Raw genomic sequence first — 18,247 nt, forward strand, 5'->3', positions numbered from 1 at the left:
TTATAACACAAGAAACCATGGTAACGTGAGGTGTAGTAACAGTATCAATAACACTTATGGTCTAACCGGCCAGGAAGCCTGCAGTTATAACACAAGAAACCATGGTAACGTGAGGTGTAGTAACAGTATCAACACTTATGGTCGTGAGGTGTAGTAACTAACCGGCCAGACAAGAAACCATGGTAACGTGAGGTGTAGTCTGCAGTTATAACACAAGAAACCATGGTAACGTGAGGTGTAGTAACAGTATCAACACTTATGGTCTAACCGGCCAGGAAGTCTGCAGTTATAACACAAGAAACCATGGTAACGTGAGGTGTAGTAACAGTATCAACACTTATGGTCTAACCGGCCAGGAAGCCTGCATGGTAACGTGAGGTTATAACAACAAGAAACCATGGTAACGTAACGTGAGGTGTAGTAACAGTATCAACACTTATGGTCTAACCGGCCAGGAAGCCTGCAGTTATAACACAAGAAACCATGGTAACGTGAGGTGTAGTAACAGTATCAACACTTATGGTCTAACCGGCCAGGAAGCCTGCAGTTATAACACAAGAAACCATGGTAACGTGAGGTGTAGTAACAGTATCAACACTTATGGTCTAACCGGCCAGGAAGCCTGCAGTTATAACACAAGAAACCATGGTAACGTGAGGTGTAGTAACAGTATCAACACTTATGGTCTAACCGGCCAGGAAGCCTGCAGTTATAACACAAGAAACCATGGTAACGTGAGGTGTAGTAACAGTATCAACACTTATGGTCTAACCGGCCAGGAAGCCTGCAGTTATAACACAAGAAACCATGGTAACGTGAGGTGTAGTAACAGTATCAACACTTATGGTCTAACCGGCCAGGAAGCCTGCAGTTATAACACAAGAAACCATGGTAACGTGAGGTGTAGTAACAGTATCAACACTTATGGTCTAACCGGCCAGGAAGCCTGCAGTTATAACACAAGAAACTACGGTAACATGAAGTGTAGTAACAGTATCAATACGCATTCACAAGATACACTTAGTCCAGCTATTAAAATATTTTATTTTCGTTAAGAAACATAGTTGTGCATATTGTTCAGTTTTCGCCACAAATCTTACATACTTTGCGACATATGCAACTCGAAGCATTAAATAGCTTCCGAACACTTTTAGTCGCCATCCAGAGAAATTTAGTACCAAAAACAAAAAGAAAGACAGTTTCTGCTTTACCCTCTGTGACTTGGAAACGGTAAAGGTTCGGCAGCCCTAAACTCTGAGCCTAGCAGATGTTATCATAGTGACGCAGGAGAGAGATAGTAACGTTGCAAGTCGTGTTTAACAATATCTCAGCAATATCACGGCGGGGACACAAGCAACGGTCGCCGGACATTGAACCCATTCGGGAATCGAACCTGGGCTTTCGATGACAGGCGAACACTTACACCACTGGGCTACCCCACCGCCTCTGTAGACGATATGAGTTTGGCCGTAACTAGTAGGCTGTTTTGGGACGTTTGTCCAACCACTGTGCTATTTTCTCGTTTGCGCGGACCTTCTTGCAGTTTTCCTTGATCAGCGGGAAAGATTCTACTAAACTGGCGTCAATCTTCCCGTCGAGGGTGTCAAACACAGCAATGTCAGCCAGGGTTATCTGGAAGAGTTGTAAACGAACCTTTAACAATGGGGGTAAAATAAACTTCTTGATGCTCATATTTGAAAATGACTATCGATTAGTAAAATTCCTGGATCCGCCTATGTTAAGCTATGCCTGTTTTAGTAGTGGTCCGATTAATTGAAATAATCGAGGATTGGTCGCAGTGACTAAACGACCAAGCAATCGATCATGTTTTCTCGTAATCGAATACAAACAATTCTGGAACACTTTTTGCATTAACAATTTTTCACAAGGGTGGTTTTGTCTGTTACATTTCATTAACACTACAAGCTCGTTCCATTGAATTTATCTTAAGGACCCCAAGAAATGTATATTCCTAACATACTAGTCATCCTTTAAAGATGTGCAACTTGCAAAAAAAACACACACAAAGAACTACATGTTTTTACTTAATGTTTTTTGTGAAAACAAAAATAACCAGGAAAATTTCATAAATGACGCAAACCAATTACTTTCGATGATTGAACGGTTGTAATGAACCAATCATCAATTATGAGATTTTAACCAATTCCTAACACTAGTTACCACCTATCAACGATTGGTGAATATGGAGATTAAGTGATCGAGCAATAGCTAAGGTCGCTACATTCTTTCGCATTTGTCAAAATGGAAGATAAAAGCACAGCTGTCCATAATGTCTGACAAAAACAAGTAACAAGGCGTTGTATCAGTTTCCAAATGTTATATTAAATGCTATTAAACACGTTTGTGTTGAACAAAGCTGTCAATTTAGTCATCCTTTTGCATCTCGAACCTAGTATAACACGAATTATTTACGCTGGACCCTTAACTTCGACACAACAGTGTTTTACTGTACTAGATCTTATTTAGTTCATATGTGTTTTTAAGGAGAGAGTACACTTATGTCTACAATTTGCTGGTCAAAAACTAGTACAAACACCGTTGTGTCGAAGGTGCGGTTGTCTCGAAGTCAAATATAGTCCCTGCGAATTCTCTCTTTTTCGGTTGTGTCGAACTTCGGGTATCTCAAAGTCAAAATATTGTCCCTGCTAATTCTTCATTTCCGGTTGTGTCGAACTTCGGGTATCTCGAAGTATTCGCGCAGTTCGCTTTAACTTCGACACAACCGTTTTTGACTGCAGCCGATGTGCGTGTACTTACCCTATTTCCCACGAAGAATCCGCTACCATTCTTCTTCAAAATGGACTCAAAAAAGCCCAGGTATTTTGGATAATGATCTTTGTTGTTTTCCTTGAGTATCTCCGCCTGAAAAAAACGATGCTATATTATACTCATGATGACGTATTGGTGCCACATCTTCCAATGGCGATTATGATTAATCAGGTCGTTTCAACAAAAGAAGAGTTTACATATTTCTCAACATACAATCTCAGCACTCCACATGTATGTTTGTCGTGTCTAGATGTTTGTTTGTTTGTTGTTTTTAACGCCGTCTTGACCAGACAATCCAGTGGTCAACACCATGAGCATTGATCTACGCAACTGGGATACGGTGACACGTGTCCGTGACTGACTGAAAGGGGTGGGCACGATCAGTGATCATGGTGAGACTTTGTATTGCTGGGATCAATGCTCTTGATGCCACTCACTCGTTTTCATTATCCAGATTCAGTTATTTACAGACCGCCTCCGAGGCTGAATATTGCAGTAAGTTTTCAATATAGAAAAACATCATGTCGTAGTGTGAGTGTGAGTGAGTGATTTTAGTTTTACGCCGCTTTTAGCAATATTCTAGTAATGTCACGGCTGGGAACACCAGAAATGAGCTTCACACATTGTACCCATATAGGGAATCAAACTCGAGTCTTCAGCACTTTTTAACCACTTGGCTACACCACCGCCCCCGTGTCGTTGTAAGCAGTTATCGGGTTCAATATATCACACTGACTACAGTCATCCCAATAAAGCACTTAAAATGTCATATGGTGGTAATGTTTCATTGTCGCTTAACGGCCGGCGGACAGGCAAGTGGTAAAAACGTTCATCCGTTATGCCAAAGGTCTTGGTTCGTATCCTCACATGGGTACAAAGTGTTTTAGTGTCCCCCGCCGTGATATAGCTGTAATATTGCTAAAATGGGCGTGAAGCCATACTGACCCAGTGTTGGTCCTAGGGCTCACCTGTTTGGCTGGATCCTTCTCATAGAAGTGTTTCAGCATGTGTGTGTAGATGTCTTGTATGATGCCCATCACTTGGTCCACCTTCAGCTGCTCCAGGCTAGTTTTTCCATGAATACCTGGCAATAAAATATAATTACAAAAGTAAATGAATGAATGATAATTGATTTGTATACCGCCTGGTTTCCAGATTACATATGACTGAGAGCGGAACAGAGATAAGTCTTCAGAGTCTTCAGATTTCCAGTGGTAGAGCATTCCAACGTTTTTGAGCTGCAAAGCACAGAACCACTTCTCCCATCTTTGTTTTAGTTCTAGAACTTAAAGCAGTTTATCATCGGCTGATCTTAACGCTCGTGTTGGTTGGTTGCGATGTAACATGTCCCTAATATTGGCTGGGGCGTTTTCATCATTTATGGCTGAATACGTGAAAGAGTCTTGAAAGTGATGAAGTGCTCTACGGGTACCCAGCAAAGTGATTTCAGGACGAGGGTAATATGGTCAGTTCCCTGGTTCCAGTCAGCATCCTAGCAGTACTGTTCTGCACTTGTTGCAGTAGTTTGATGTTAGCAGTGGTAGTCAAAATGGTTTGACTTTTACCTACTCCCCCCTTCATGTCAAAGCTATCTTGGATTCGGGTTAAAGTCGATCTCCAGCAAGCCAGCTCTTTCGTAATAGGCGACTAACGGGATCGAGTGGTCAGGTTTGCTGACTTGGTTGACACATGTCATCATATCCCAATTGTGTAGATCGCTGTTCGTGCTGTTAATCACTGGATTGTCTGGTCCAGACTCGATTATTTACAGACCACCGCTGACACGTGGAATCATGGCCGATGTATTGATGCTCATGTCAACACGGAACTGGATTGTCTGGTCTGACCTCAAATATTTACAGACCTGTGTCATGTAGCAGGGATATGGATAAACAACAACAAACAAATCATACTACAAGTCTGTGCTAAGTAACAGAGCAGCGTATACTCGTAGATGAATGAAGTGTGTGTGTGTGTGTGTGTGTGTGTGTGTGTGTGTGTGTGTGTGTGTGTGTGTGTGTGTGTGTGTGTGTGTGTGTGCCTCGACTTTTATCCCTTTACTATCGAACGAAAGGCAAGGCAATAACAGTTACCATTATTTATACATCTGTTACGAATCGTCGGGAATCGAACAGCCTATTTCCACAAATTAATGTACTATCGACTTGACCACGAAGATAGCCACGGGATGTACTGAAGTGGATATAGAAGTATGATGATTATATTCCCCAATGATGGAAAGGAAAATACATGTTTGTTTGAGTGAATATCGGAGAATGGATAACACGATCACAAGTCCTTAATGGTTCGTTTTGTTTGGTGTTGGTGTTGGTTAAACTGTTGCCAGAACACGACCTGTAGTGCTAAATTAATTAATAACTGTATAAATAGTATTAAATACCGTGCACATAGTACATACCGAACTCTCGGGCCAAGAAGGCGATTATTCCTGAACTCTGCCCATACGGTTCTCCATTAATTTCCAACACTGGAAGCTGACCAAATGGCGTCTCTGAAACATGAATATTCATAAGAAAGAGAGGTAGATTGGTTGACTAGTGACGTGTATGAATCATGAATATTCATTAGAAGAAGAGGTAGATTGATTGACCAAATGGCGTGTCTGAAACATGAATATTCATTAGGAGAAGAGGTAGATTGGTTGAAGTAAAAGAACAAGAAAGGTCCTGTATTAGCACAATGATGTTTGCATTATCATAGCCTACGACACATACACGTTTTGACGGCTTAGGTATATGTTGACCGTTTACCAATAATCCGTTTGAAAACCATTAATGAGTAAATTATGAGAATATTATTAGTCAACAAATCACTTTGTTAAATATAATACTTTAAATGTAGACCTAGGAACCTGTCAGATAATATAATTGATATTGTGTTTTTGGGGACTGTTTATTTGTGTGGGGGTGGGGGTGGGGGATTGCGTGGGGGTGGGGGTGTTTTGGTGTTTGCGGGGTTGTTGTTTTTTTAAACAGGGTTTGGCTCGTTGCCTATGCTCACTCACACGCTATAATGCTGTTTCAGGTGGCTTGTAACACATGTCGCAACAGCGATCGATATACATAGTATTATGAACATACAAGTTACAGCGAGCGAGACGCACAGCCTCTATTCATTATTCAATGTAGGTCTGCTCATGTAAACTAGGTAAGGTAATGCAAATAAGATCCGGATTCGGGTTGGTCTTCAGTAACCCATGCTTGTCGTAAGAGGCGACTAACGGGATCGGGTAGTCATCGTATCCCAACAGCGTAGATAGATAAACATCACTGGATTGTTAGGCCTGGATGTTCTTATATAGGAATGTTGATGAGTTTGTGAAACAGCAAACGGGCGCGTAGCAAGCCCTTTTTCGTGTAAGCCCGATAGGTTGCAAAGGTTTTTATTTAGATAGTATTGAAGACTTGCCCCAACCTTTTTAGCAACAATCATGTGTAAGCCCGGGCTTTTTTATAGTGGTAGCTACGCCCCTGGCAAACAGATCATTCAGTAAATAAACACTGTCTTCTTCTACTGTTTTACATAGCTGTCATTGGTATTTATAAGCACGCAGTTTGATATTGATTGTGCTAGTGATTCAATCGTGTACAATGACTATGAAATTTATGTTTATTGTGAAAGCAAAACCAGTTTAAACCAGTTAGATCTATCCGGCTTGATATACAACCAGGATGTTTTCACATTTTAAATGACAGACATATTTATGTAATGCAACACATCTGAACTATATATGAATCATATCTTATGTTTCTATTTTATATTTTACGCTAACGCACATTTCTTCGGACATCTGGTCAATATACTGGACTGTATTGATGGTACGTTAGATGATAAACAAACGTTGACAAAAACAAAACAAAAATCAACAATAAACCTGCAACAGAAATATGCAAGGATTTATCCATCACGAGTTAGATAATATGCGAGTTATTATAAAAGAGCTGTCCCCACCCCCTCCACCCCCACCCACCCGCGCGAAGATCCGGGTTGTTGATTTCCAGCACCCCATGTTTGTCGTAAGAGGCGACTGACCTGTTTGCGCGATCAGACTCGCTGACGTGCTTGACATACATGTGTGAAAGCCGTCTACAAAAAGACCAACAATCCACCTCAAACAGAAACTCAATAAAATGCACAGCTCTTGGGTGCCTTGTTATGATTTAAATATAGTTTCAGGACAAATGGCAACCTTGGACCTATAAGACCACAACATACCAACAAGTCCATTCATTCAACCGGTTTCAACTCACTACTTTTTTCCGTTTTCCATTCATCTTGACTGTAGCGGATATCTTCGTACTCTTGACCAGCCAATGCGAACAGGAGGCGGCATACCTCGGCGCGACCTTTCGATTGGAAATACTTGAGCTTGTATGTCGGCATCTTGTGTGTGATGTCTGGTCTGTTCCAGTTATCGTCGCTTCAGATGACTTGACGTTTGAGTTCACATGAACTATCGTCTCCCTTTATAAGGCTGGGTCGTGTGCGCTGAAGCTTGTTGTGATCACGTGACTCACGTGACTTGTTAATAGGCAATGATTTGCAATTCTCGGTTAGTTGTAACCTGTATTCACCGGTAAGTTCTTTAACCCTTTACCGTCTATCATTTACACACATAGGCGCAGTGGTGACTTTTCATCATCACTTCAACATCACTGCCACAGGCTAATTTCAATATCAGGTGATTTTTCTCTTTGTATAAGAACAACAAACTCGCATATCTCGAATAAAAGTCGAGTCCCGGCAGAATGATGACGTCAGCTGTGTGCTTCGTTGCGACAATTTCGACTTCATTCAAGAAACATACATACATGACAAATTAATTTGTAAACTTAATACGATAATATTACTTTTAAGTGTTTTTAAATGTTCACTCGTACAATGTGAATGTTTATGTTGTTTTCATAATTTTACACGGGCCGACCTATCGTTTTTTTAGATTGCAATTCAGAATATCATATTAAACAGAAGATACGAGTAGATTACTAATAGGTTATTAGTTTGTCATAAATACGCGCGGGGATGTCATTATGATCTAAAATAGCTGACGGTCAATATTAACAACATGCATGTATCGTGTCAACAAAGGGACATCACTCTCACAAAGTGCCTACATATTCCGATTTTCAAGTTCAACAATAAATAGGACGTTAGTTGAGTTGAGTTTTACGCCGCACTCAGCAATATTCCAGCTATATGGCGGAAATAGCACGTTAACTTGTGTAGAGCATGAATACGTTTTTTACTGCCTAGATAGTAACCTGATGTTTATAGATAAAACAGGTTAAAGACAAAATCTTGAATGGACTGTGGTTAGAATATTGATCTTCAGTAACCCATGCTTGTCGTACGAGGCGACTAACGGGATCGGGTGGTCAGGCTCGCTGACTTGGTTGACACATGTCATCGGTTCCCAATTGCGCAGATCGATGCTCATGCTGTTGATCACTGGATTGTCTGGTCCAGACTCAATTATTTACAGACCGCCGCCATATAGCTGGAATATATGTATGTATGTATGTATGTATGTATGTATGTATGTATGTATGTATGTATGTATGTATGTATTTTATCCACTTTTATATATTATATGTACTATCAAGTAATAAGTGTCTCGTAGACCAACTGGTCGGGTGCTGTTTTTAACGTATCATATCATGTCTATATATTTCGTTCCACATCATGAGACACTTTTCTCTTTCTCACTCTCACTATTCTAAGGACGTCTGGAGTCCTTGAATGGCATTATGGGAATACAGTACATTTAAACTATTGTCATCAGCCTCATTGTCGCACTTATCTATATAACGATGTAAAACAATATGATTAATATGCGCGGGTCTTTACAAACAAGAGCAATGTCCGGTCACGTGATATGCAAATTAGCCTCTGGCAATGATGTTATGCTAAACCATCACTGCGCGAGAGTGTGATTCAGCTTAACAGGTAACTTTCGTAGTCTGCGCTGCAGACAGATTTACCTGACAGGTGTAATTGAATTATTATTATTTGTTTGTTTATTTTTTTTTTGTTGAGGAGTGTTGTGTTTTTTAATAGACATCCAGTAATTAAAGTAATTAAAACGGACCATATTTTTCAATATTTAGTGCTGGATTTTTGAAAAACTGACTTATGCTGAACGTGTGAGAAATTTTGAAATAGGTGACATTTGGTGCGGAACTAGGGTTTGTGTGTTCAACTTCCTGCATTCGGAAAAGGAATTCGTTAACCTAGCCAAAATTGATTTGTTTTTCAAATTATTATTTCAAATGTTTATCTTTCTTTATTGTGCTTGCAAAACGTCATCCTTGCATCCATAGAGACTTCTGAGAAAACTTGTGTTTGGGGCATACAATGCGCCATGTTCGGACCATGACAAGGGACATAACTCTGTATAAAAGTGATTCTTTTTTTCTGTTTCGTTTTGATAGACACCATTGATATAGATATTTATAAAACGGAAAGGTCTTTTAATGCCGCAGTTGACATCTGTAAATGCTCCCCCTTTAAGTGTATCACTCAGAGGTGACATTAAAAAATACACATCATTTACATCCTATTGCGAATTATATGTAAAATTGATTTTTTATGATAAAAATACTGTTATTTCACGATGTACTGGAAATTCATTTCAAAGCGGAATTACTTCCAGTCTGTGTAAATGACTATGGTTTTCTTGTAAGACTGTTAAAATAAATCAGCAAGCACATATTCGCGCGCACACACGCATATGCACATGCGCACGCACACACGCAAACGATACAACTACAAGCAGAAAAATCAACAATTTTGAAAACCTTTATTTGTAAATGTTGAAAACATGTTTCTCATAATAACATGTACAACAATATTTTGTACATGAGGAACACAAAATCATAAAACATTGAATCATCTTTCTATAGAATATCGTCTACAGCACTAAGGAATGTCGGGGACACCAAATTTCAACAGTAAACTTTTTCATGCTTAATTGCAGCACAGTGGGTACTTGTCACCCATGAACGTGAATTATTTGCAATAACAGGATCAATACAGTTACTAAAACATACAGCATAGATGTATGATTCATGCAGCGATTTGTGTAAAACGAATGAATATATAAAAAATAGCGTTTCTATATGGTCTTTGTGGATGTCACTTAACTAGCCTTCTGTAACAGGCCTCGTGTCAAGCCATTTCTTGATTTTGGGGTTAGAAGCTACATTTTCCCGGCATTTCTTGACCAGAGGGAACTTGTCTAAGTCCACCATTGCTTGGATCTTTTCGCACATGTCAAACACAGTGACGTCAGCAAGGGTAATCTGAAAACAGAGTACATATATATTGTTGGGTCCACTTGCACGAGTGGCCCACTGGGGCCCAGTTTTGCTAGCCAGTCGGGATAGCTATGCCTGAAAGTTACTAGCCCACAAAATAATTCACTAGCCCGAAAATTGAATGTGGAAACTAAGCCAAAGATCACAAAAATAGATGAGAATAAGATATTGTCGCCATGACACTGGTTTCATTATTAAGCTGGTAATATGATGAACATTTGTATCGTACCATAATCTTGCATGGTTGAAAAATGTGTTATAACTTATCAAGTCGGAGAGATTGATATATTTACAAAAATTAATGTCCGCATGAAAATTCTCCAGCCAGTAAGGCCAGTGACTGTGAAGATTTAATTGCCCGAATGGATTTTTACTAGCCACGGGCTACCGGGCCAGTGGCTATTTCACACACTGCCCACATGTACTAAGCGATCTCAGCACTAAGATGATCGCAACTTCATTGTCTCCAACCCAGATATGGTACCTGTCGCTTTGTGCAACCGGTACCTTGTCTGCTTGAACTATTCTCATGAAGAATGATTACAACCATTTTCTCAAGTTTCGTTGGCTTTCTAGCAATGCCATGGACCAGTGGTTGATAATATGAAGAACAATCGCCGCTCTTGGGTTACAATGACATACCAACAACGAGGTCATCCATACGATTCTCATTAATCAGTTTTTACCAGAAGCTAGCGCACTGGGTTCAATGACATATTTTGTTTAACGCCACACTAACATTTTAATTGTAAGACACCATAGTAGACCAGACAATCAAATGATTGATATCGTGACTGATATCGCACTGATCTACGTAAGTAGGATAAGATGATGATTGAACCACTTTGCAAGCCTCCATATACGAGCCCGTTAGCCTCTTACGACAGGCATGGGTTGCCGAACATAGACTCTAATCCGGATCTTCACGGACTTATTCCCAAAGTTATTCTAAAAATTTGATTTCACAATTTCAGAAACAAGTTTTTTATAAATATGAAGTGCCTTTACCTGAAATTTAGGATTGTGTGTTTCATCAGCTGGCGGAATGGTACTACAACCATTATTGATATGATAAGAACAGAATCGATTTAGTTTGTAATAATATACAGAAACTACTGTTATATCGAACTCCAAGGGGCCGCTAATTTTTATTCGTTATAACCGTAGTTCGTTATACGACAAATAAAAACAGCAGGTCCTTATATCCGTCAGTTCGTTACAATCAAGTTCGCTGTACACGGAGTTTACTGTTTGCATGTGAAGATGAAGATTCATGTGGGTTTTGAAGAAGGACAATTTGACATGTGGTTACCGATTTGCCGACGAAGAATCCTGTACTTCCGTTTTTCTCCAGAAGCTTTTCCAGCATCCCAAAATACTGCGGCAGCTTTTCTTCTTTGTTCTCTTTCATGAACTGCGCCTGTTCAGATCCAACACAAATTCCTTAAAGTGAGTGAGTATGGCTTTAGCAATATCAGCAATATTCCAGCAATATCACGACTTGGGACAACCGAATTGGGCATTACACATTGCATGGGGGAAACGCACAAAGTTTTAATATATTTATGACAGACTGAGTATATATTATCAAAACTTTTCCCGTGCGTTTCCCCCATGTTAATAAAGGTACAAGGAGGAAGCATTTGGTGACTGAGTGAGTTAAGTTTTACGCCGCTGTTAGCAGCCGACGATGTTCACGGCGGGGGACACCAGAAATAGGCTTCACACATTGTACCCATGTGGGGAATCAAACCCCTTTGGCACACCGTTGAAACCGAAGAACTAAGATACGGTTCTGAGATGCATGGGCTTTGGAACCAAACCTCCTGTCCCATCTCCCTTTACCCGCCGTATAGGCGATGTGAGATGGGGTTTAACGCCAAGTTCATTATTATTTCGTGCGTGCGGGTGTGTTTCTGTGTGTGCATTTAGCTGCTTCTACTAGCAGCCCGTACTAATGTTCATCGTGCAAGCTTTTAGAAACACCACGCAGCAGTTTAACATGAGAACACACACACACACACACACACACACACACACACACACACACACACACACACACACACACACACCCACAACCCCCCGCGTCGTCTATCGAGCTACAAACTCTTCTCTTGTAGAGGCAGACGCACGGGGCCGAAGTATATAAGATGCTGACGAGTCAAGGCACTGTAGCTAACCTTCCTGGCTTCATCCTTCTCAAAAAAGGCTTTGATCACGGTATTTGATATATCCTGGACTACACCCAGGACCTGATCCACTTCAAGGGCTTGGATGTCTCCCGTACCATATAATTCTACAACACAACACTCACAGTTAGAACAGCAATAACCAGCTTCAAACTATCTTGTGTACCCTGTCACGAATACAAACGAAATATGCATCTGGGTAAACTGAAGTTAAGAATATTATTAAGGAAAATATAAAGTATTATCCGTATAATCGTAACACACTTTTGGAATGTGTCTTCAGTAACCAATACGTATCATAAGTAAGGGAATCGGGTGGTCAGACTCACAGATTTGGTTGATACATGTTATCGTATCCGAATTACGTAGATCGATGCTCATGATGTCAATCACTGGGTGCCCTATTCCAGGCTTGATTAGTCACAGACCGCATTCATATAACTGAACAATTGCTGAGTCCGGCAGCGTTAAATAACATACAACTATTGCAGAAAGAATTAGCTTGAATCCCTACTGAATCTTCTTGCCAGGAAGCTGCAAATGGCGCTGCTCTGACTGTAAGACTTCCCATCCACTTCGAGAATTGGTATCTGTCCGAAAGGAACGTCTGAAACATAGGGCGAAAAAGTTTTCAAATACGCTTAGAATGCAATGTTTAGAACGCATCGCTTTTGTACTTGGAGTGAGTGAGTTTTACGCCGCTTATGCAATATTCCAGCAATATCACGGCAGGGAACACCACAAATAGGCCTCACACATTGTACCCGTGTGGGGATCGAACCCAGGTCTTCGGCGTGACGAGCGAACGCTTTAACCATTAGACTACCCCACCGCCCCCTTGTACTTGAAAGTTCATTTATGAAGGATTACTTCTCCGAGCATGGGTTCCTCGAGTTTGAGAGTTTGAGTGAAATGAAACATTGTTAAAAACAGCGAAAAACCAGGGTGCTGAAACACACCAGCACCATTTTTGATTTAAACGCCCAAACACAACAGCCTAGTGCATGTTGAAGACAGGCTTCCGATGCAGCTTGTGGCAACGTTTCCTTTAAAAGAAGCCACAGACAGTATTAAAGCCTCACATCTTCTTTACCATGCCACAGCGCAAACCGTTAAGCGCACGCAACGGATTTCGAATTTCTTGCCTCAAATATGAAAAAAGCTGTCATGAATATATAACAAGATGGACTTTAATTAACGATGAATGTCTATTTTAACTCTATCGATGTTTATTGCGTATGAAAGATATATTCGTAAATGGCGTTCATAAAGACTCTTTTCTTTAGTAACATGAAAGGATTAAACAGTTGCATTTATATCCATTCTGAACGTGATTCAAAATCTTAATTCAAAGAGAAAAATATATTCAAATAGTTCTAATTCAAAGTCCCTTTATGCTGACATTGTATAATTAAACCGATTCATGCTGAAAGTTTTCAGCAACCTAGTGCTTGTCGTTAGAGGTGGCTTACGGGATCAGCTGGTCAGGCTCGCTGACTGGGTTGACGCATGTCATTGTATCCCAGTTGCGTAGATCGATGCTCATGATATCAATCACTGGATTGATTACATTACAAACCGCCGTCATGTGGCTGGAATGTGGCTGGGTGAGGCGTAAAATATATACAAACAAAGGAATCACGCTGAACTGAAGGTGAGGTGAGGTGAAATTGGGTTTAACGTCGTGCTTGAGAATATTTCGCTCATATGACGACGTGCATGCGTGTGTATGTGTATGTGCGGCTGCTTGTACTTGCCAAGACTTAATCTGGTTTAATAGTGCTATCCCACTGAGATACCATGCCGCAGTGAAGCTTGAAAACACCACTCAGACACATTATACTGACTCCGAGCCGACCAGTCCTTGTTGTACCCATTAATACCGAGCGCCAGACAGGGATCAACCAGTACCATAATTTAACGTCTTTTGGTATGACGCGGTCGGGGATCGAACCCGCGACCTTCCGCTCTCCGGGCGGACGCTCTAACCACTACACCACAGAATCGGGCCGCTGAACTGAAAGGAACATAAAGTACTTGCAAATATAGTCAATGAGGGCACCGTTGATGCGTTCTTGATCAGTGCAAAGTCCATTGACAGTTACATTGATCTTATAGTAAAACAGACATTCTATCAGAAAGATTAACTCGATGAGTTCTGTGAGTGTCGTCACTATATATCTTTAGTGTCGGTAATTGTCCTTGCCAATTACATTTTTTTTAAACATTAAAATATTTTGTTTACATAAGATGCACGTGACCCTGTATTAAAGCCTTCTCTCTGACCAGGTCAGTTTGGTGGTATTGTTGTTAAAAACAAAATACCAATATGGTATTAAGAAAATCCGACTAGCAAATGTGTTCGGAAAACATACAAAAACATTACGCAACCTTACACTCTGCGATCTGGCCCAGTTAAATCTGCTGATTCATAGGAGTAATCTAGCATTTTCCGGGCTAACGTTTGTCGTTGTCACGTGATTTCGAGCGCACGCGTTGATTGGTTAAGAATGCAATGTAAACACTTTGTATCGGTCCATAGCAACGGTTCTGTATAGAAGATCGAAGTATTCGAAAGGATCAGCGTATGATTGTATTTATTCTGGAATTGAAAGTGGCAGAGTGTGTTGAGGCGCGGTGACACATGCGGCATTTCACTCATGCTTAGAGTTGGGCTGTCTATAAAATATGTACAGCTAATAGTACGTGCAGGCCTTGCCAAGGTCGATTGTCTGGGTGTTCCTTATTGGATAGAGCACTTCATAGAGGAATGTGTGTAACAAGGACGAAGTTAGGTGACACTATAGCTAGACAAGCAGGCAGTCACCGAAATAAAGTAGTGTTCTATCCACACTGAAATGGACCCCTCACCGCAAGAACTTGCAAAGCATTGTTAAGCATAATCCTGTTCTCCATGATGGAATATTGATCTGGTTCCTACATAGATATTAAGAGAGAGAGCGAGAGAGAAAGAGTGAGAGAAGGGGAGAGAAAGAGGGTGAGTGAGACACAGAGAGAGGAGGGAGTGAGAGACAGATAGAGGGGAGAGAGAGATGAGGTAGAGAGGAGGAAGAGAGAGGAAGACGAGGGAGAGAGAGAGAGAGAGACACACACTTGCTTTCCTATACATCATACACACAAACATACAAAGACATTCAATACCAACACAGCTATGTGATATTTTGATTAACGATTTAGTATCCTGATCCTTGTCGTTAGAGGTGACTAACCTGTTTGGGCGGTCAGACTCGCTGACGTGGTTGGCATATGAAAGCCGTCTACAAAAAGATCAACAATCAAACCGAAACTCACCAAAATAAAAATATTACATTACAGTATTAAAAACGTAAAAATTACAGTACTTGGGCGTCTTGTTATGCAAGTCAAAACAGTTGAAACACAACAGTCTCGTTTCCTGCTGACTGGGTTCCGTCCTGTTGCGCAACTTAGTACAATAACCAGTCCAGAATTTTGAGACTCATTCAACTGGATATATAAATACTAATCAGTATTATTTGATACATCTAATCACTTGTATATATTGCAACACCTCGCTTCATCTAATCCTTGCAAACACGTCGAGCAGCGTGCTCTGTCGTACAGCGTGCTCTGACAAACGGAAATCTGCAAATCGTGGAAATCTCAAAACGAGGCTCGGCCGCTAGAAAAGTCTGGCGGTGTGGTACAGACTTGATATTATATCAATCACATTATACGTTACAAAAATACACTTGATAAGCGCAAAGAACACATAACAGGTGTAACCAGTGACCCAGATGAATTGTGAATCATTGTACGACCTCTTCTAACAGGGCCAGTCTGTGACGTCTTAGTTAACCACATGCTGCCTAAACCTCGACATAAAATATAGAAATACGATTGTTTAAAACTTTAAAATTAAAATCAATTTGTAAATGCCATTTTTCTTATGAAACAAGGAAGTGGAATTCAGTGTAACCATAGTAGTGCCTCTTTTCACATTCACACGAGAAAATTCGGATCGGCTGAAAAGGTGGTCATTGTCTGAATTGGTTAATGAGACTCATGTTTCGGTTTGTTTAAAAATAGTCTCGGGACAAATGGCAACCTTGGACCTATAGGACCACAACATACCAACACGTCCATTCATTCAACCGGTTTCAACTCACTACTTTTTTCCGTTTTCCATTCATCTTGACTGTAGCGGATATCTTCGAACTCTTGACCAGCCAAGGCGAACAGGAGGCGACATACCTCGGCGCGACCTTTGAATTGGAAATACTTGAGCTTGTATGTCGGCATCTTGTGTGTGATGTCTGGTCTGTTCCAGGTATAGTCGCTTCAGATAAATGATTCCCCTTTTTATAAGGCAGGGTCTTGTTGAAAGTGACGTGATCACGTGAGTCACCATGACTTGCGGTCTATGGACATGGAATAGACATGATCGTGACCTTCTACATGTACATGCATGATGCAACACTTGGTCAGCAGGGGGAGGTCTTGAACTTTTGAACGTGCATTGAGTATCAGTAAAAGACAATTCCTTTGAAGGTATACTTTGGTAAGCTCGATATAACAACGTAAACAGAAGTGTTAATCACATATGTCTGATAAATGCATCCAGATACCTCTACAAGAAATATGCGATATTTTTTATGATATTTTGCTTGCATAACTATATAAATATGCAAATATGACTCTCATATGCGGTGATTTTAACAGTGGGTGCTTCACCGAGGCAGATTATATTGAAGGTGTTGACATTATTCCAGTTAGGGATGTTGTGGAGTATGTTGTAAACAACAGCGGTAGTTTATGTTTGGACTTGTTGGTGAGATCTGATATGTGTATGTTGAATGGGCGATGTGATGGAATGGATGATTTTACGTAAGGGTTGAGATACGAAGACGAGGTCCTGGTGCATGTAGAAAGACCGCAAGGGGGTCAGGTAGGGCAGATACTGAGGTATTTAAGTCTCAGATAGACCTATCTTGGTGTCGTCCGGGTCTTACTGACAGGTGATGGTGCGACGCTAAACAAAGGGATGGCGTCAGCAGAGGTTTATAAGTATGTTTCTAATTTTGGCTCATCCGTCATTGATTATTGTTTTGTTTCATATGAATGTTTAGAAAATTGTAACAATTTCAAAGTGCTGCGTCCGCCTGAGCTAGTTAACAGTGCTGGTTGCGTGGGCATGTTTGACGGGGATGTTTTATTGAAAATGTATCATTTTTTTCTTTCTTGGATGATGGGGTGAGTGAGTTTAGTTTTACGCCGTTTGTAGCAATATTCCAGCAATATAACGTCGGGGACACCAGAAATGTGCTTCACACATTGTACACATGTGGGGAATCGAACCCGGGTCTTCAGCGTGGCGAGCGAACGCTGTAACCACCAGGCTACCCCACCGCCCCTTGGATGATAGAACTGGACCCTCAAATTTGTGATACTGAAACTGAGGATTTTGAGAAATTATCACATCTGATCCACCTTCTGATCCACCACATACTCTGAAACAACTGTTGGGTTTGTTTAATCACTTTATTTCATTTTTGTAGGTATCACAACATGTACTACATACATTTTCCAAATAGCGTACCTTGTAGATCAAGACAGTTTCTGTTTTATGGCACACATTTCAATATGGCAGAGTGTGACAAAAAGGAATATGTAAAAAGGTTGTGGCATGGGTATTAGAAGGAGATGAAAAATTTCAGATCTACAATCTGTATAGAGAAGCTGCTTACTGACGTTATAGTTTAACGCCATTTATGTGCGTCTTTTTGTCTGGCATTTGCATGTATATATGTAATGTTTGGTAACAATAAAAATCAAGTTTAGTACATCGTTTCTTTTTTCTTTGTAACTAAATATGATGTGTGTTACATTTGGTTCTAAATTGATTCCAGTTTTATATTTGATCCATTCCAACAAGTGTTACCACAAGCATTT

General features: G+C 40.5%; 2 protein-coding genes across 2 annotated transcripts; both read right to left on the reverse strand.

Moving 5' to 3' along the window:
• Positions 1-1,024: 1,024 nt before the first annotated feature.
• Positions 1,025-7,301, reverse strand: LOC124283240 (glutathione S-transferase 1-like). The gene is made up of 5 exons (XM_046719270.1): positions 7,062-7,301; positions 5,210-5,302; positions 3,759-3,874; positions 2,779-2,883; positions 1,025-1,632 (listed from the first exon to the last, which is right to left on the reverse strand). The coding sequence occupies exons 1-5, from the start codon at positions 7,192-7,194 to the stop codon at positions 1,474-1,476; spliced, it is 606 nt and encodes a 201-aa protein (XP_046575226.1). The 5' UTR covers positions 7,195-7,301; the 3' UTR covers positions 1,025-1,473.
• Positions 7,302-9,596: 2,295 nt separating this feature from the next.
• Positions 9,597-16,673, reverse strand: LOC124283268 (glutathione S-transferase 2-like). The gene is made up of 5 exons (XM_046719296.1): positions 16,465-16,673; positions 12,831-12,923; positions 12,308-12,423; positions 11,440-11,547; positions 9,597-10,112 (listed from the first exon to the last, which is right to left on the reverse strand). The coding sequence occupies exons 1-5, from the start codon at positions 16,595-16,597 to the stop codon at positions 9,954-9,956; spliced, it is 609 nt and encodes a 202-aa protein (XP_046575252.1). The 5' UTR covers positions 16,598-16,673; the 3' UTR covers positions 9,597-9,953.
• Positions 16,674-18,247: the final 1,574 nt, after the last annotated feature.

The sequence above is a fragment of the Haliotis rubra genome, unplaced genomic scaffold (genome assembly GCF_003918875.1).
Source record: "Haliotis rubra isolate DU_JTF1 unplaced genomic scaffold, ASM391887v1 Scf311, whole genome shotgun sequence".
NCBI lineage: Eukaryota > Metazoa > Mollusca > Gastropoda > Lepetellida > Haliotidae > Haliotis > Haliotis rubra.

Bases quoted from the DNA above. Each gene is read 5' to 3' on its own strand.
- LOC124283240 (XM_046719270.1), bottom strand. From the start codon at position 7,194: ATGCCGACATACAAGCTCAAGTATTTCCAATCGAAAGGTCGCGCCGAG. The intron at 3,875-5,209 runs GTATGTACTATG...TTTTATTGCCAG, and splicing joins CTTCTTGGCCCGAGAGTTCG to GTATTCATGGAAAAACTAGC. The intron at 1,633-2,778 runs GTAAGTACACGC...CAACTCTTCCAG, and splicing joins GATTCTTCGTGGGAAATAGG to ATAACCCTGGCTGACATTGC.
- LOC124283268 (XM_046719296.1), bottom strand. From the start codon at position 16,597: ATGCCGACATACAAGCTCAAGTATTTCCAATTCAAAGGTCGCGCCGAG. The intron at 11,548-12,307 runs GTTAGCTACAGT...GGATCTGAACAG, and splicing joins AGAAGGATGAAGCCAGGAAG to GCGCAGTTCATGAAAGAGAA. The intron at 10,113-11,439 runs GTAACCACATGT...CTCTGTTTTCAG, and splicing joins GATTCTTCGTCGGCAAATCG to ATTACCCTTGCTGACGTCAC.